General features: G+C 41.1%; 1 protein-coding gene across 1 annotated transcript in view; it reads right to left on the bottom strand.

The window, feature by feature from the left end:
- LOC142658107 (sodium- and chloride-dependent GABA transporter 3) overlaps nucleotides 1–20205 on the bottom strand; it is a 169901-nt gene that overhangs the window by 9127 nt on the left and 140569 nt on the right. Inside the window, exons 8-11 of the mRNA XM_075833854.1 lie at nucleotides 10562–10665; nucleotides 7781–7905; nucleotides 4038–4150; nucleotides 935–1072 (exon numbers count right to left, since the gene is read on the bottom strand). Coding sequence (XP_075689969.1) covers nucleotides 935–1072; nucleotides 4038–4150; nucleotides 7781–7905; nucleotides 10562–10665 — 480 coding nt within the window. The remainder of the gene's footprint in view (nucleotides 1–934; nucleotides 1073–4037; nucleotides 4151–7780; nucleotides 7906–10561; nucleotides 10666–20205) is intronic.

Raw genomic sequence — 20205 nt, forward strand, 5'->3', positions numbered from 1 at the left:
AGAGTTAGAGAGAATGATAACAGAATTGAAACACTGTTAGTGTGACATGCTTATTAATATATAGAAATTTTTTAAATATTACATATTTCATTAACACTAGATAATAATTCTAGATGAGCACATAGCTAAAAAAAAAAAAAATTAGTGGATCACAATAATGAGAATAGCCTGCTGGACATTCTCATAACTGTAATCTTTTTCCTTGATATACCCTCATAGTGTAAGACTGCAGCCGTAATATGGCTACACAATATATTCATGCTGCCTGTAGCAACAGTGTTACGGCTGCAGGCTCACAAAAACAGAATTAAAAATGACCAAGGACTACAACGGATATTATCGACCTCAGTGTGAACAGTGTGAGAATGACCCTTACACTAATCAGGTAGGGTTTATCCGTCAGCCATATCTTACAGTATGAGAAAGCATTAAACATTTAGGGTTGTAACCCCATTCCCTAAAGTCCTCTGTGGCATATAATAGTGCTTGGAAATTGTAAAGACTGAGTACAGTTGCTTGAACTCAACTAAGTATTAGCTATAGATGAAAGTAGAGAGTTACCACAGCACTGAACCGCCAGAACGGTGCACGCCTCTTCAGAACCCGGTCCAAGGTCCTCAGTATCAGGCAAAAAATGGAGAAGGAGACAGCACTTCCAAAAATGTAGAAAACCTTTAATCACCCATGCAACGTTTCAATCCCTCAGGATTTTTTGCCTAGCTATAGATGAGTCAGTCTTTAAAAATTATATTCTTGATTTATTCTCAATACAAATCCTCATGATTCACTGTGAATCTCAAACCTAACTAATCAATTCTATTATGTCTAGTCAGCGTGGATAGTACTGAGAAAATCCATGCACTCATCTCTATTTAGATAATAATAATCTTAATAATAATCATAATAATAATAATAACAAAAAGGGTAACTTTACCTCAGTTAACATGATGAGCCCAAGAAGAAAGGATACAATGGAAAGTGCTAAGATCAATAATTCTCTGCGGTATCCCCTACGGAAAATATTTGGATACATGTCCACCACTGCAGTGACCAAGCTTTCCACACAAACAAACTGCAAGAATAAGCAAAGATATATTACATAATATTCTCAAAAGGTGTGCTGCTAATTCTACGTGACTGGAAAACGTACCAAACCACAACATCACTAGAATAGTTGGATACTTTCTCAGACATCTACAGATTGATGGAACTCATTGTCCAGGTCCAGGACAGAGTCGACCAGTTCCTCAGAGTACTTGAATTATATTCAAGGATTCTATTGAGCTACCTTCTTGGCTCAATAGCCTATAACACCTTAGGCACATAGACATGGACTTTCTTTCCCCCACCACCACCCCCTTTTTTGTGTTGCTGTCTCGTTTGTCCTGGCGCATTTTGTTTTGTAACTAGATATTTTTAAAATGCCAAACTAAAAGGTTTTCTACAATATGTTAGCTACTAGATATGAGTACATTTCCCGAAATTAGTTTCGGGTCTGATTCGATCTAATCTACTGTCCGATTTGATTTGGTCCAAATAAATCACCCACGAATCGCAAGTGCCCCGATTGCCCTGAAAACTCATGTCTGACTCTCAAATGTCTTCTATGCCTGAAGTAGTTGGTCACTTTATGTTAATTTTCACTAATGTGTTTTTGAAACAGAATTATGTGACACTTCTACATAGTTATTAGAAGATCATGTCTTCCTCTGTGAAGCGCCAGCCCCTTGTTAGTACAGACTTCTCCATGGACTGTACGGCGCTCCCATTCTGAACATTTCCGCTGATGGAGGGTCAGGTGACCAGGCATGTCAATCAGCGGCCTCCATTGTATAACCTGTGAGGGAAACTAGTGTATACGCAGTGGCATGTGCAGTGTTATTCAATGTAGTTTGCTGGTGGTTGTGCCACTGATTTCCAGGCCGCCATCAAGGAAGTTTTAAAAAATAATTAGCTTAACCATTTATTTAAAAAAAAAAAACACATTGGCGGAGAAGTAGCAAGCTTGTGCAAAGGAAAAGTGAAGTACTTGCCCTTAGCGATCGATCAGTTTGCTTCTTTCATTTTTGAGAGGGTCTCTGAAAAATGAGAGCTGGAATCTGATTGGTTGATAGGGGCTACTGTGCCACTTTTGTAGATTTCCCTTATTGATCGACTCTATAGACTTACATCTAGTTAAAGGGGTGTTCCCATGAGGGACATTTATAACATATCCACAGAATATGTCATAAATGTCAGGTAGATGCTGGTCCCACCTCTGGGTCTCGCACCTACCTCTAGAACAGCGCCCCGTAATAATCCCCATTCTACCTTTTTCTGCTATCTCTTCCTTCCGGCCACTTCCTGGTTGTATGGTCGGGAGTTACGAAACATCATTGCTCGCTGAGCTACGCTGTTTCCGTAAGTCCCACAGTAGGGAATGGCAGATACGAAAGCAGCGTAGCATATGAGCTACGCTGTTTCTGTAACAGCCATTCTGCTCTATGGGGCTTACGAAAACAGCATAATTCAGCAAGAGAGATGCTTCTTGTAACTGCTCTCCGCTTGGCTAATAGATGATAGTCCTAAACCGAAAAACCCCTCTATTAACTCAGGATTCGCTAGTAGGGTATTTGAAAATAAGTTTTCTAAACCAGGCAACCCATTTAACCCCTTCTTTCTGCAGCAATTTTTCAGGTTTTCATTTTTGTTTTTTCTTCCCTACCTTTCAAAAGCCATAACTTTTTTATTTTTCAGTCTATATAGCGGTATGAGAGCTGCTTGTTTGCGGGAAAAGTTGTAGTTTCTTACGCCACCAATTATTGTATGCTATAATATACTGGGAAACTCCCATTCTGTCCCACGAGTAATTTTATTCCAAAAACCAGTGATTCCTCCATTGTTTTTTTGGGTTTCATATTTCCAGTGTTCACATTCACTTTAAAGGGGTTTTCCCATAATCAATATCTATCACCTATCCACAGGATAGGTGTTAAATATCTGATCAGTTGGGTCCAGCCGCTGGGAATCTGCAATCAGGAGAACGGACTAACCTTGCCGTTCCTGGGAGACCCATAGGAATGGAGCGGAAGTGCGCATTGCTCGTCCACCGCTCCATTTATTTCTAGGGGCTGCCGATCAGATATTTATTACCTATTCAGAGGATCGGTGATAAATAATGATTGTGGGAAAACCCCTTTACGTTTTTTGACAGAGAAGACTGGAAATTGATGGGAATTTAAACACACAGCCCTCCAAGTTATTGTCAGAGTGTTTCTACAAGTTATGAGAAGCATTGACAATAGTAATGTATGTAGTTCCCCTACTATATTTTTTAGAAAAAAAAGTGCCAGAATTAAAGTAATGAATCAGATATTCTTGTGTCATTTATTTACTTATCATACTTTTAAAACAAAAGAAAAAGCCCTAATCATGCTTGTTGACTTTTTCCATTAGCAACATATGCATTTGAAAAAAAGTGCAAATAACACATTTTTTTTTACATTTGCTGGCATATATGGCCAATGATAATCAATGGTGATGAACCCGTTTTACGCAGTTGATGTGTTATACATTTTTGGATAATGGTTTTCTTTATTTAACAAATATTTAATCATTTAAGGTGTAACTAAACCTTCAACAAACTTCTGACATGTCATAGTGACATGTCAGAATTTTTAAACGGCGGGGGTCCAAACAATGAGACCCACACCGATCGCTAGAACAAAGTGGCAGAAGAGTTCGGGTGAGCGCTGAGCTGCTAAGTTTCTGATCTGTTTTTTTCAGAAAGCCGATGTAGCGGTATACGGACTCAAAGACTTTCTACTGAGTCCGTACACTGCTACATCGGCTTCCCGAGAAAAGTCAATAAGTAACCAACCAGCTCAGCGCTCACCCGAGCTCTTCGTTCTAGCGATCGGTGGGTGTCCCAGTGCTCGTACCCCCACCCACTATGACTTGTTAGAAGTTTGTTGAAAGTTTAGCTACCCTTTAATCTTCTTGTATATGAATTACATCATTAGTAGTTTTTGACCAAAGTTCCTTAACATAAATTTTACCTGACTATCAAGTCCAAGGAATATTAGCATCATGAAAAACAAGGCTGCCCACAGTGGGGCCAAAGGCATCATGGTGACAGCTTTTGGGTATGCGATGAAAGCCAGACCAGGACCTAAAAAGTAAATGAGTACTTGGTAGTAACAACAGTAGATTAACAATGCATTCTAACTGCACAGTGACCTATTGCTCATAGTAGCGGGGGAGAGAGGGGGAATAAAGTGGCCTCATGTACACAACCATGCAGTATTTACAGTCAGTAAATACTGAACGGATGGACCGCGGAGTGTCACCGTGCTCACAGTAATATAAGCGCACGGTCAGTAAATGCGAAAAATAGGACAGGTCTTATTTTTTGTGGGTCATTTTTATGGCCCGGACACACACTCGTAAATATACAAGGTGTCCATAGCCGAAATTAGGATTTTTTTTCTGCCTGCAAAAAAATAAGTGTGAACGGGGCCATAGTCAAATGATTTAATGTGAAAAGTTGTCAGGTGGGCAGAAAGTGATCCACTCCATTTACAGCTCATGATTGGGTAGAAAATAGACCTGTAGGATACCTTTATTTTTAAGATACTGGGAGGAATTTTTCATTTATTGCACGCAAATTTTATTTAAAAGAAAAGGGCCATATGGCGCAAAAAGTCTAAATTTGCACAAAAATTTAGACTTTTGCAATTTTTGCGCCACTCATTCCAGATTAGCAAAATGTTGGCAGAGATAAGCAGGAGGGCCAGGGCCGACTGCGGCTTCAGATATTTTCTGTAACTTACAACAGGAGCTCCGTAGATCCCCTAGCTTGGAGGTTGCCAGGGACATCCTAAGGAAACCAAACAGTGCTTTAAGGGCATAGAAAAGTTGAAGGTACTGAAAGAAGGAGGAGAATGGCACCGGTAACGTGGTCTGAAGGGACTTAAAGTCGGGAAAGTAAAGGAGCTAGTGAAAATCTGACTTAGGTATTATAGACCCTTGCTTGGCCAAAATCTGCCCACTAGAAAGTCAAAAAGGCAGGAAATACTTGGCTGTCTGCATGAAGCAAAGTATGCGCCACACAGCATTAATAAGCTACCACCTTCATTCGGAGCAACTTAGGCCTACAGGGCGGTGGGTATCGACACAGGAAACTAGATAGACCTTTATATGAACCCATTAGAGCTCCATGTTGGGCTGTGGGCAGCGTTACTCATATCAGAGTCTAGACACCAATTGGCATATACCAGTTAAGAAACCATGAAAAAGTTTTGCATATTGGGTGCAGTCAGGCTCACCAGAAATTCAGTGTAAAGAGAGTTTCTTTCTACTATACCAAGGGCAGAATGATATTAAGGAACAATAAAGAAACAGCAACTACTGATAATGTCAAACCAAAGACAGTTCATTAAAACTTGACATTTCTCTTCAATAGTTTATAAACAACAATACTACAATTATATAGTTAACCCTTAGACATGAGAAGAAAGCCTAAAAAGATTTTAAGTTATATCCATAATCAACTTTTCTGAAAATGACCCTTTTCTAGTTAGTAAAATGAAAGGGACTATCTGGTTTAGAAATCCATTTTCTTATAACCGATAAGGGAATTTTGAGTTAATAGAGTGGGGGTCCCTGATTCAGGACTCATCTATTAAGCAGAGGAGAAAGCAGGTACAAGGAGTGTCTTTTACTCCAGAGGACTTGGAATATCAATGTATTACATGGACAGCCCTTTCATTTTAATGAGCACCATGTTATGTCTTATATCTCCTTTGGAGATACGCTTATCATGGCGGGACCCTTCTAACAAAAAAGGACAACCCCATTTAAAGGGTTGTCTCATGAAGACAAACCCTGTCCATGAGGCCTATTTGGGCATATGGATTTCATAAACAGTGGTCCCACTCTCAGGACCCCTCTAGATGAGAAAGAATGGAGAGTCGCTCTGTAAAAGAAGCTCTTTCTCTTTCATATTCAAGCCATTCATGTATTACATCGACGACCACTAATCTGAATGGCCACCATGTAATACTACATTTCCACTGCAGCGGCCGCAGCAAGAGACATTTATGGCTAGATGTGGCTTTCCATGGCAAATCAGTTGTTTGCAGGGTTGTCAAGATCCTAATGAGACAACCCCTATAAGTCTGTACCTCTCCTATTAAAAAGGGGGCATTCATTATATTGGGTCTATAGCTGGAGATACTGAGCTCATATTCTCTGTGTCGTGGTCAATGGTTGGCCATTATTGGCCTCTAGTCCATCTGTGCTTTCAAAACCCATTATATTCACCGTGATAAAAATTATTTCTATACTATGTCTTATTATACATGAGAAATAACTAACGCGGTCATTTCCACCACTACTAGCATTATTACACTTTTAGATACAGTCATAACCTTTATGAGATTCTTGAAAATGCTATGAAATAAATAATGAGCTATTTGCTTAAGGCCAAGACCAGACTTTACAGTCATAATTTCTTAGTGAATGTTCTAAATAAAGACATGGAAATTTTAGGTCAGTGAATTCATTATATTTTCTAATGGGACAAACAGAGTAATGACATGGTGGAACTTTCCTACTTGTACATGAATTGAGTCTGCTTCTTTTTGGGTCAAGGCAAATAACTGGTGACCTCTCAAAAAAATAAATACGGCCAGGCATGATTTTTCTATTGATTATTCTGTGATCTACTTTTTCCTTTTCACAAATGTAAAATCCTATAAAAAATATCAGACTGCAATGTGTGCTGATATTTCTTTTAAAATGGGCTCAATTAAAATTAAAATATGGGGTAAAGACAATTGGACAATATTTTAATGAAGATAGAAAAGAGGGAGGGCTGATCATTCCTAATGTATTATTTATTACTGTATTTCAGCCCTATTAGACCCTTAGGGACTAAACCATTTTTGGCCCTTCAGGACACGTGAACATTTTTCATTTTTGTCTCTCCACATTTCAATAGTAATATAGCAATGTTCTTTTTTATTTTCGCTGTTACAGGCAGAGTGCAGCTGCCAACGACAGCTGCCCTCTACCTGTTTATCGAGTGTGCGGCCAGAACTGCTGTGCCTACTGATTTAGCCAAGTTTATCTGGACTCTGATAACTTCCTGCAGCGTGATATCACACAACAAAAGCCATTGAAAAGTCATTGCAGACGTCCAGTTAATGTTTCCTGCCACTGTGTTTTTAATGCGTTAAGTCAAGATAAAGATGGCTACATCTGTACATGATTACCCGGACGTAACTGTATGTCATGGTGCCTTTAGGCAAGGTAAATGTATACCCATGACATACAGTTATGTCAGGTATGCCAAGGGGTTAAGAAGTATTGCTGGAGATAAATTTATTTTGAACATGGGATGCGGAGTTACAGATTATTAAAGGGGTTGTTTGCTTTAGAAAAACTTTTTATTGGTAAAAATGTCCCCCTAATGATAACCTTTACTGCTGCTGAGTCCCCAACAATCTGTGGTGGAAACTGCCAAGTGTTCAATTTCCCCACAGCACTTTCACAGGAGAAATGAAGCATTGCATGGTGCCTATTGAAATCAATGTAATCAATGTGTTTGGTCCATTAGAACTCTTTGAAGCCATTCACCTCTCTTAATAATAAAAGGGAACCTGACGAGTGTCTGAAAATGGGTTATCTTTGCCAGACAATCCCCTTAAAGAGTTATTAATCTGAACCCTCCCCCCTTTAATTTTATGTTATTCACTAAATGAGCACAGATAAAATTTGGCCCCTCACCCCTACATACCTGATTCAGCAACTTCAGCAATTGGAACCCCCTGTTCGTAGGCCATAAAACCAAGGACAGAAAATATAGCAAAACCAGCCACAAAGCTGGTGCCGCTGTTCAAACAGCAAAGCAAGATACAGTCTCTGCAGAGGAAAGCAGACAGTTTATATGTAGTCAAATTTTTTCAGATTTAATTAGGCTTCTAACATTTATCTAATGACTTTTAGTCACTGCTGACAATGGACCATGAAAATGAACAGCTGTGACCAACCACAAAGTCTGACTTTTTAGGAATAAAAATTATCAAGCAATATTATTATTTGTACAGTATAAAAACTCTTGGATGTAACAGAGTAATACATAGACTTTGTTAACACAATTGGGAACTGGCCTACAGAAAATGGACAGAAAATGATCATATACATGAGGTTTTATGTACACAGCGGTATTACAGGTCAGTGTGAGAGTATTTAGTGCCAAAAATGCTACTAGATCATCAGTGAAGATTAGATAGACATTTCCCATAGGGAAAGGGTTTCCTCCTCTGTAGTAATTAAAGCACTATTTCACACCACATTTGGTCTACATTCGCTGTATGCACAAGGAATTCTTGACGACATGTATGCCGAATGTATGCCCCCCGACATATGCAACTGTATGCCACATAGGAGTAATAGTCACCCATTGACTCTCATTGCAAAAAAATATATACTGCGTCATATATATATATTTTATTTGGCAGGAATCTTCTTGTATTGAAAAGTGAAGTGTATTGATTACTTTTTTTAAGAAAAAAAAAACGGTATTCCAATGCACACTGCCCTAAAGGACAACTTTTAGCATATACTATTCCTTCTCCATGAATTAGAATATCATCAAAAAGTACATTTATTTCAGTAATTCAATTCAAAAAGTGAAACTCATATATTATGTAGATTCATTACACACAGAGTGATCTATTTCCAGCATTTTTTTTCTTTTAATTTGATAATTATGGTAACAGTTACTGAAAACCCAAAATTTAGTCTCTGCTGTGTTATATCAAGTCCAGAGTCAGCGCAGCGTCTGCCAGGATAATTTCGAGCACTTCATGCTTCCCTCTGCTGACAAGCTTTATGGAAATGCTGATTTCATTTTCCAGCAGGACTTGGCACCGGCCCACACTGCCAAAAGTACCAATACCTGTTTAAATAACCACAGGATCACTGTGCTTGATTGGCCAGAAACTCACCTGACCTAAACCACATAATCTATGGGGTATTGTGAAGAGAAAGATGAGAGACACCAGACCCAACAATGCAGACGAGCTGAAGGCCGCTAACAAAGCAACCTGGGTTTCCATAACACCTCAGCAGTGCCACAGGCTGATCGCCTCCATGCCACGCCGCATTGATAACACCTCAGCAGTGCCACAGGCTGATCGCCTCCATGTAATTCATGCAAAAGGAGCCGCGACCAAGTATTGAGGGCATATACTGTACATACTTTTCAGTAGGCCAACATTTCAGTATTAAAAATCATTTTTGAAATTGGGCTTATATAATATTCAAATTTTCTGAGACACTAAATTTTGGGTTTTCATTAACTGTTACCATAATCATCAACATTAAAAGAAAACATGCTGGAAATAGATCACTCTGTGTGTAATGAATCTAGAATATATGAGTTTCACTTTTTAAATTGAGTTACTGAAATAAGTAAACTTTTTGATAATATTCTAATTCATTGAGAAGGACTAGTATAGGTTGGGCCCTATGAACATGTTTGGTGTATATGCCAGGAGATGTTGTGGTGTGAACGGAGCCTTAAGCCTTATTCATACGGCCATGTTCGGTTCATGAGATACGGACCGTATGTCTGACGCATTTTTCGGACCGAACACAGTTCAGGGAGCCGGGCTCCCAGCATCATAGTTATGTAGGATGCTAGTAGTCCCTGCCTCCCCACGGCAATACTGACCCATACAGTAATGATGTTTTCAATATGGGACGGTAGTCCCGCGGGGAGGCAGTGACTCACAGTGCCATGGATGATTATGATGCTAGGAGTACAGCTACCAGAACTGTGTTCGGTCCGGGAAATGTGGCTAACATACAGTCCGTATCCTATGGATCAAACACGGCCATGGGAATAAAGGCCTAAGATATATGTCCAGAACTGGTAGTAATGTTTTCCTTGCTGTGGGAGGCCATTTGTCATTTACTGGATGATCCAAAAAGTTTTAATGAAACTTGATATAAGAATCAGGTCAACCAGTTATTGAGCAATTTAGACCAACTGAAGGCTCCAAACTTAGAATAAATAGTAGAATTGTAGCTTTGAAAACATGAGAGAAAACATGTGCCTTCTAAATTAAACTGTAAAACCTAAAATGAAAGAAAATGTCCCTAAAACACAGATAGGGCGGCATCACTGCGTTACTTGACAAATATGCTATTCAGCATTCTGAGACAAGCCCTATATGCTGTAATAGTGGCTTTTAGAATGTCGAAATATTATACGAAATTGACAGACTTTATTTTTGGTGGTAATGCCCTTTAAGAGGTATGTTTGTACTTGTATATATTATAGGTTGGATACAAGTACTGTGACCACACTCATAAAACATGTTTATATCCTGTTGTGGGTGGTTGGTTAGTTCACTGGCTTGAATGGTTTTGAGGTGAAGGACACTATAGTAAGGAGAACATTAGGGTGAGAAAATCACGAATTACTCTTTGTAATAATAATAAGATAATACATAATCAGACCATTAAAACTAACACAACCCTCGCTTCTTATATGTACAAGTCATGGTACCTGTAACAATTATTATTGTAGTTATTGTAACTTCCCAGAGCAGTCAAACATCCCAAGCAGATGGCGTAAGAGAAGAAGATTTGAGTACCCGCATCTACCCAAACCTAAGAAAACAGAAACAACATTGTAATCATTTTTTGTTAACTATTACATGCAAATAGAAGAAGCAGAAGCAAAGAATTACAGCTGGCAAAGACTTTCTTCTTGATAATCGACAAAGCCGGGTACATTTTGACCTAAATACTGAACAAGAAACACTTTTATAGATTGTAGAGAATACGATGGGACGTCTTTGTTTCTTTTGTACTTCTTCTGGGTATTATCATCATGTATAAATGTTATGCAGATAGACAGATGTACCTGCTGCCTACTGTCAATGTACACGGCTTGCTGGTGTTACCTTAAGGCCCTGTTCACACAGAGATTTCTCGTGCTGATTTTGACATGGAAACTGCATCGGAATCAGTGGCAAAAAATGGATGAAATCGCCCTCTATTGTTTTCAATGGCGTTTTTATCCCGGACGGCTTCTAGCTGCAGGGGGAAAACAATCGGCATGTCCATTCTTGCTGCAGTTTCCTCCTCTGACCTCCCATTAAATCAACGGGAGGAAGAAAAAAATGTGGCGTTGGTTTCTGAGCGATTTTTCGTTTGCTGCGTTTTTTTGCCCGTGGTCCTTGCAGATTGAAAGTTTGTGTTATGTTGTATAATATTGAACATTTAATGTTACATATATTGTTACCGCTCAACACTTAGGGCATGACCACACATGGCGGAATTCCTCCGCAACTGTCCGCATCGATGCCGCACAGAATCTGCGTTGCAGATTCTGCAGCGGATCTGCACAAAATGTGCAGTACATTGATGCGGACTAGCTGCTGCAGACTGCGGGAAAAGTGCTTCCCTTCTCCCTATCAGTGCAGGATAGAGAGAAGGGACAGCACTTTCCCTAGTGAAAGTAAACGATTTTCATACTTACCGGCCGTTGTCTTGGTGACGCGTCCCTCTTTCGGCATCCAGCCCGACCTCCCTGGATGACGCGCCAGTCCATGTGACCGCTGCAGCCTGTGCTTGGCCTGTGATTGGCTGCAGCCGTCACTTACACTGAAACGTCATCCTGGGAGGCCGGACTGGAGACAGACGAAGGGAGTTCTCGGTAAGTATGAACTTATATGTTTTTTTACAGATACATGTATATTGGGATCGGTAGTCACTGTCCCGGGTGCAGAAACAGTTACTGCCGATCGCGTAACTCTTTCAGCACCCTGGACAGTGACTATTTACAGACGTCTCCTAGCAACGCTCCCGTCATTACGGGAGCCCCATTGACTTCCTCAGTCTGGCTGTAGACCTAGAAATACATAGGTCCAGCCAGAATGAAGAAATGTCAAGTAAAAAAAGCAAGACGCATCCGCAGCACACATGACATGTGCATGACAGCTGCGGACTTCATTGCGGAACTTTGAATCTCCATTGAAGTCAATGGAGAAATTCCGCCATGAGTCCGCCACTGCTCCGCAACAGACAGAGCATGCTGCGGACACCAAATTCCGCTCCGCAGCCTATGCTCCGCAGCGGAATTGTACGCATCGTGTAAACGAACACTGCTAAATTAAAGTGAAAGTCAATGTAGAAACGGCTCCGCTGCGGATTAACGCTGCGGAGTGTCCGCAGCGGAATTTAAGTGCAATTCCGCCATGTGTGAACCCGCCCTTACCACGTTACTTTGTGCCACGGATTGGAGCATGCACCAGTTGAGATATCCTACCTCAGTAAGGCTGGGTTCACACACCCTATTTACGGACGTAATTCGGCCGTTTTAGCCCCGAATTACGTCCGAAAATATGGCTCCAAAGCGTCGGCAAACATCTGCCCATTCATTTGAATGGGCTTTACGATGTTCTGTGCCGACGGTCATTTTTTTTACGCGCCGCTGTCAAAAGACGGCGCGTAAAAAAGACGCCCGCGTCAAAGAAGTGCCTGTCACTTCTTGAGATGTAATTGGAGCCGTTTTCCATTGACTCTATGGAAAAACAGCTCCAATTACGTCCGTAATGGACGCTGTGAAAAACGCCTGCAAAATGCCATTACGTCTGAAATTCCGGAGCTGTTTTCTCCTGAAAACAGCTCCGTAATTTCAGCCGTAACGGAGGCTGCCGTGTGAACATATCCTAAGGGTTCGTTCACATCTGCGTTAGGGCTCCGTTCTGACGTTCCGTCTGAGCTTTCCGTCAGAACAGAAACCTGACTGAAGCAAACATAGGTTTCCGTTTGCATCACCATTGATTTCAATGGTGACGGATCCGGTGCAAATGGTTCCGTTGTGCAAGGGTTCCGTTGTTTTGACGGAGGCAATACCGTAGTCGACTACGTTCTGATGGAAAGCTCAGACGGAACGCCAGAACGAAGCCCTGATGCAGATGTGAACGAAGCCTAAGACCAGTAAATATATCATCAAGAATACAAATTTGGATCACTAACATACTGCTATTACTTTCTGTAGGAGTGTACACCATCCATCTTTGCAGCATATCCTAATAATAAAAAGAGCAAAGTTTGTCTTAAAGGGGACATCCAGGAGTTTAACAAGATCTAGCAGGAGTATATGTGATAAAATAACAAATAAAAGGATACTCACCTGCTAAATTCCCTGCAGCTCCAGCGCCATTGCTCCCCTGTTGTGTCATAGCAGTGATGACACGCCGTTCTGTAAGGATGGCGCGTGACCGCTGCAGCCAGCAATTATTTATTACTGCTGCCATGTAAAAAAAGACCTGCAGGTGACCAGCATCGGCACCGGAGCAGTGGGGGATTTAGCAAAAGAGTAATTTTATGTTGTTTTTTTTAAATTACATTTGCTACTGTCAAGCCCTTTAAATATCAGAATAATTTTTGGGGGTTTTGCCTTCCCTCATTCTAGTGGATAAAGATTTTTATTTTATAAATTAACATAGCTGTATGAGGGTTTTTTTTCCAGTTATTGCGCCACTCATGTATGGGCTAAACCTGTATGGCAGCTGAGCCCTACTCACTGAAATAGAACTAAGCTGCAATACCAGATCCAGTCCATGGACAAGTGTGGCGCTATTTCTGGGGAAAACAACTCAGACTTTTCTTTTCTAATCTCAGACAACCTCTTGATCTGTTGATCCAGGAAAATCTAGGTTGGTTGTTGCCTTCTTCTAAGTAAGATGAGGTTTGTGCAAATAAAAGATTGAACCCAGTCTGTTTTCATCCCTATAAAACGATGTAACAGAATGTTGTCAGTTATTTGTCTGTACTGAACATTAAGTTCATTATTATAGAAATTATTTTGATTTTAAGATATAAATATATTTATAAACAAAATTATTATAATATAAATTTTAAAGGGGTTTCCGCAAATGAATGTTATTTTTTTGTATAATTAAAGTAATACAATTTTTCAATATACTTTCTGTATTAAGTCCTCACGGTTTTCAAGATCTCTGCTTGTTGTTGTTCAGTAGGAGCATTCATTGTTTACTTCCAGTGGATTTAATTCTGTCCATGGTCACGTGATGGACACACAGGTGCTGGGATTGTTAGAAGACACAGCTCTGATACATATATTGTAACTGTAAGGGTATGTTCACACGTGCACGTCCGATACGCCTGAAATAACGGAGCTGTTTTCAGGAGAAAACAGCTCCGGAATTTCAGACGTAATGGCAAGTGCAGGCGTTTTTCGCAGCGTACATTACGGCCGTAATTGGAGCTGTTTTTCTATGGAGTCAATGGAAAACGGCTCCAATTACGTCCCAAGAAGTGACATGCACTTCTTTGACGCGGGCAAAAAAAAATGACCGTCGGCACAGAACATCATAAAGCCCATTCAAATGAATGGGCAGATGTTTGCCGGCGCATTGGAGCCGTATTTTCGGACGTAATTCGAGGTTAAAACGCCCGAATTACGTCCGTAAATAGGGTGTGTGAACCCAGCCTAAGGGGGAGTTCACACAGAGTTTTTTTGGCCCTGTTTTTGACTTAGAAACCGCATCAGAAACCGCCGCGTCAAAAAACGCCCGAAATCGCCTCCGATTGATTTAATTGGGAGGTGGATGTGTTTTTTTGCCGCGAGCAGAAAAAGACTCACGGGGAAAAAAAGCGTCCTGTCCTTTCTTAAGGCGTTTCATTCTCTGACCTCCCATTGACATCAATGGGAGGCAGAGAAAGTGTTTTTTTGCGCCGGTTCTTCCTCTCGGTGCTCAATGGCCTCAAAAATGCTGCGAAAAACGTGGCAAAAAACGCGGCAAGTGTTCTGCCGGCAGGTCAAAATCTGCCTGAAAATTCCTGAAGGAATTTTGAGGCAGATTTTTCCGCCTGCAAAAAAATCCATGTGAACATGCTCTTACAATCCCAGCACCTGTGTGTCCATCACATGACCATGGACAGAATTGTATCCACTGGAAGTAAATAATAACTGTTCCTACTGAATAACAGCAAGCAGAGATCTTGAAAACCGTGAACAATTAATACCGAAAGGCTATTGTAAATTGTAACATGACATTAATTTGCTAAAACCGGACAATCTCCATTATTTCACAGCTTTTTCATTTAGTCTCTCCCTCATCTTCAGTTTATTTACATGATTTAGAAAGCTCTGAGGCAATGTGATACCTGAAGTCCTACATCTTGCATTTTGTTAATGACGTAACTACAGATTTTCTGTGTATTATTAATAAGGTTTTCTTTTTTTTTCCTTTTGGATTTCTATTCCAAAAGAGCATTAAAACTTCATTTCGGTCTGCCTCAGTGACTTAAATGGTTCCAGTGCTTTCATTCTGAATAAGACACAGCTGATTACATCTCACAGATTCACCACTTGCTGGAAAATGGAACGTCTTTTGACAGACAAGCTTTTTAATGGAAGCAGAAGCCAGCAGAAATCATAGGTCAAGTGAAAATGAATCCTCTTCTAAAGGTTTTGAAAAAACAAAGTATGAAGAGATGTTACAAAAGCAATATACTGTTGCGGGAGCTGCTATTGTGACTGCAATCTACCACCAGGGGGTGCTAAGAGATCCATTATTACTTTCCATAGAAGGTAAAATGCACCTGACATTAAATATTGTGATAACACATTTGTCATTTGGAACGATTGCATTAGATAAAGAGTCAAAATCTGCTGTATCTCAAGATGACAAACATTTCTACTTATACAGGTCCGGGTATTTGATGTAGATTGTGACTGGCAATGTGTTTGCTTTTCTGAGAACAGAATGATGATGGAGTGCCAGTGTATTTTTGGACAAAATTATTGGATTCAGAAAAGGAATCCCAGCTATCTTATCTGTTATGGTCATGAGGGTAATAATCTTTATTTATATAGCGCTAACATTCTACAGCACTTTACAAATTAGAGGGAACATGTATAGACAATATCAGATATTACATAGTGACAAAGCTAACTAACAATTTGACCCGTTCCCGACATTTCTCGTATGGATACGTCATGAAAAGCCAGTGCTTCCCGCAAAACGCTGTATCCATACGACAAATGGAAGGTACGGGCTCAGAAGCCGTGGGTTTCAGCTGTATGTTACAGCGGACACCATGCTGTAATGGCGGGGACCGAAGTTAGCTCCGATTCCCGTCGGATAACCTCTTAAATGCAGCAGTAAAAGCGGTGCTTGTAGCCAATCGGCAACCCAGAGATGAGATTGTCGAGGTGCATGTAGGACTTCAATGGCAACCTGAGGCCTAACACTGGCCTCCCGATCTGCCAACTACAGAAGCCTCCGAGGCTCTGCCTGGAGGTGGGGCCTAAAAGGCTTCCGGTAGTGTCGGGAAGATGGCGCAGTCTTAGAAGCTGAGCCCGCGTCATCAGTGGCGGATGTTTTCCTGTAACATCCAGATCAGTGGCGGATGTTTCCCTGTAACAGCAGAGACCGGAGCTTGCGCTGATCCCTGCTATTAACTCCTTAGATGCAGCTATCAAAAGTGATCCCTGTATCTTAGTGGTTTGTAGCCAGGGTGCTGACGGCTGCCATGGCAACGAGAAGCCTAAACAATGGCCTCCTGGTCTGCCAATTAAAGGAGCCGATTAGGTACAAACGTTACCGAAGTGTCGGGATTGTGAATAGACATCGCGTCCTTGGTGGAAGCGATGTCTATTCACTCTCAAGACACTTCAGTAACGATAATGTCTGAGTATGTGACAGCACATAGTGAACAAATCAGGATCACTATGTGCTGATTACATGAATGGAGAGAAGTGTATGATTGGTCAGCATCATACACTTCTTTACAACGCCCACTTGGTCAAAAAGTAAAAACACGCCCAGTTGCCTATTAAGAAAGTCATTAACTTGGTCAAAATTGATCGTTTTTCTAAATTAAAAACACTGCTGTAATCTACATTACAGCACCGAATACATCATGTACAAGATAGGGCACTTATAATGTGGTGACAGAGCCTCTTTAAGATGTCCTCTGCACTGTAACCGTATGGCCTGATGAAGATGCTTGTCCAGTGTCAAAACGCGTAGTCTTTATAAAATTGTTATTTATATATTACTATGCTGGATTACGGTTTATTATAGCAGCGCCAATTTGGGGTCCTTTTTTTTCTCCCTAACCTTTCCCTCTCAGTTTCAGATAGAAAGAGGACTTGATGTTAGAGACGGCAATCAGACAATCGCTGGTGTTTTGTATTCGAGTGGGTGTGATGTCACAAGAAGTGGTATATAATTGGGTGTCATCAGCGTAGAGATGGTACCGGAAGCCTGCTGATAGTTTGTCCAATAGGGACTGTGTAGAGAGAAAAGAGGAGCAGACCTAGGACTGAACCCCGAGGAACCCAACAACAAGGGGAAGAGGGAAAGAAGTTAAACTAGCAAATGATACACTGAATGAGTGGTCAGAGAGATAGGAAGAAAACTAAGAGAGAGCAGTGTTCTCTTTGGGGTCAATAGAGTGGAGCATGTTAAGTAGGAGTTGGTGGTCTACAGTGTCAAATACTGCAGAGAGATCCGGAAGAATCAGTAGAGAGTAGTTGCTGTTAAATTTAGCTGTCAGGAGATCATTTGAAACTTTACTAAGGGCAATCTTTGCAGAGTGCGTGAAACTGATTATAAGTGGTTGAGGGAAGAGTTAGCAGAGAGATAGCGGATGAGGCGAGAGTAGATAATCAATTCCATGAGTTTAGAGATGAAGGAGAGATTAGAAACAGATCAGTAGTTAGCTGTGCAGGACAGGTCAAGAGTTGTTTTTTTCAGTAATGGGGTTATAACAGCATGTTTTTTTAAAAGAGGAGGGAATTATCCCAAAAGAAAGATAGAGGTCAAATATATTAGTCAGGTGACCAGTGACAGCTGGGGAGGCAGACTGGACGAGGTGTGAGGGAATAGGATAACTAGGGCAGGTAGTAGGACGAGAAGAACAGAGGAGCTTAGAGACTTCTTCTACTATTGGGTAAAATGTTGAAAGTGAAGAAGAGGGAGTTCAGGATGAAAGGAGATTGTTGATATTAGGGGACTGGGAGATAATATAATGCCGGATGTTGTCAATTTTTAACTTTTAAAATTGGTGGCCAGGCCTTCAGCATTGAGATCTGTGATCGGCATCTGCACTTTAGGACTAAGGAGGAAGTGAAAAGTATCATTGAGTCGTTCTGGATTATTAGACGGGGCTGTAACTAAATCCCATTCTGAGCCAGCATTCATCATTCAAACTTTATCTGTACGTCATGGTACGGGAAGTTAGTCCTCACCGCGGCAAACAGTGACTTTGCGGTGAGTAAAGGTGTTAAAGGGAGTCTGTCACTGGAAATTGGCATATCTAAGCACTAGCACAGTAATATAGTGTAGCCTTACCTGAATATAACACTGTTTCCATTTTTCAGATGAGTGGCTTTGTTGCAGCCATAGTAACTTAATTCTTCATATGCAAATGAGCTTTTTGGAGCAACGAGGGCGTCATTACTTATCGATTGACAGAGCCAGGCAGTGTAGTGTATAAGCCATGATCAGATCTGGCCCTATATTCCCCTAAGCGCACCCGCACCTCGGATTCTGAATCATTGCATGTGCAGAAAAGCACACGGGTGTAGTGTCATGTAATTGGCGAATGCGCAGTAGAGCCGATTCGACAGATGAAACTTCAGTGCTCTACTGCGCATGCGACGATTCAGCAGCCAAGGCATTGGCGCGCTCAGTAGAATACGGGGGCAGGCGTTATCAAAGCTTCTACACTGCCCGGCCCTGTCAATCAAAGAAGGAAGGGAGGGAGGGACAGACAGGGCAGAGAAGGTAGAGCTGTTTGGAGCAACGGTGACGCCCCCATTGCTCAAAAAAAGCTAATTTGCATATGAAGAATAAAGTTGTTATCGCTGCAACGGAGCCGCTCATCTGAAAAATGAAAACAGCGTTATATTCAGGTGAGGCTACACTATATTACTGTGCTGCTGCTCTGAAATTTCTAGTGTCATACTTGCTTTAAAGGGGTTTTCCCCTGATCCACAGGATGTCATAAATGTCATAAATCTCAGATAGATGACGACCCACAACTATCTCTAGAACAGGGTCCCCTAAACCCCATTAAAGCCGTTTGTGCTCATGCTGACTCGCAGCCATTTCCGGATTACATGGTCGGAAGTTAAATAAACAGCGTAACTCGGTGAGATACGCTGTTTCTGTAACCCCCATAGTAGTGAATGGCAGTTACGGAAGCCACGTAGCATGCGAGCAACATAGTTTACGTAACTACTGTTCAGTTCTATGGGACTTACAGAAACAGCGTAGCTCAGCGAATTTGGATGATTTTGTATTGTACGTTTTTCGTGGTATAGTTTCAAAATTAAAATGATAGGTACACTTTAAGGATGAGAAGAAAATGTTTTTTGTTTTTGCCTCCCTGTATTCCAATAGACATCATCTTTAGGCCAGGTTCACACAGAGATTTTTGCAGGAGGAAAATCTGGCTCAAATTTGGCATTTGCCGATTTTCGCAGTGTTTTTCGCAACGTTTTTCAGAACGTTTTTCGCCCGCGCCCATTGAGCGACGCGGGCAAAAAACGCTGCGAAATACGCTTTCTCTGCCTCCCATTGATGTCAATGGGATGTCAGAGGCGTAAATGCCCAAAGATAGGGCATGTCCCTTCTTTCTCCCGCGAGACGGTTTTTCCGCTCGCGGGGAAAAAACGCCTCCGTCTCCCATTTAAATCAATGGGAGCCATTTTTGGCCATTTTCCGACGCGGTCTCCGCGTCAAAAAAACTAGTCGAAAAACTCTGTGTGAACTCCCCCTTATAGTTGACATAACTATTTGCAGAAATTGAATTTTATTAGGGACATTTGTAAACGTGAAGCACACTTGTGGACACTTAAGGGGTTAAAGATGAGGTGATCTAATGTTCACCCACTAGTTGGACATCATTTAGGCATCCATAAGATATACCTTTATATACAGTAATGGGCCCTGCCAGGTTCCCTTTTATTGCTGCTATGGACAAAACCTGAATATGACAGAACTGAGAATAACTTGTAATACTTTGATTTACACAGTCATTAAGCTTTATCAACCTAAAACCGGAAAACCCCTTTAAGGAAGCACTCCAAACTCTTTTTTCCCCTCCGTTTGTAAAGTAGATTAGGTGAAAGGTTTTGATAGTAGTTCACTTACCGGT

Source organism: Rhinoderma darwinii, chromosome 7 (genome assembly GCF_050947455.1).
Source record: "Rhinoderma darwinii isolate aRhiDar2 chromosome 7, aRhiDar2.hap1, whole genome shotgun sequence".
Classification (NCBI taxonomy): Eukaryota; Metazoa; Chordata; class Amphibia; order Anura; family Rhinodermatidae; genus Rhinoderma; species Rhinoderma darwinii.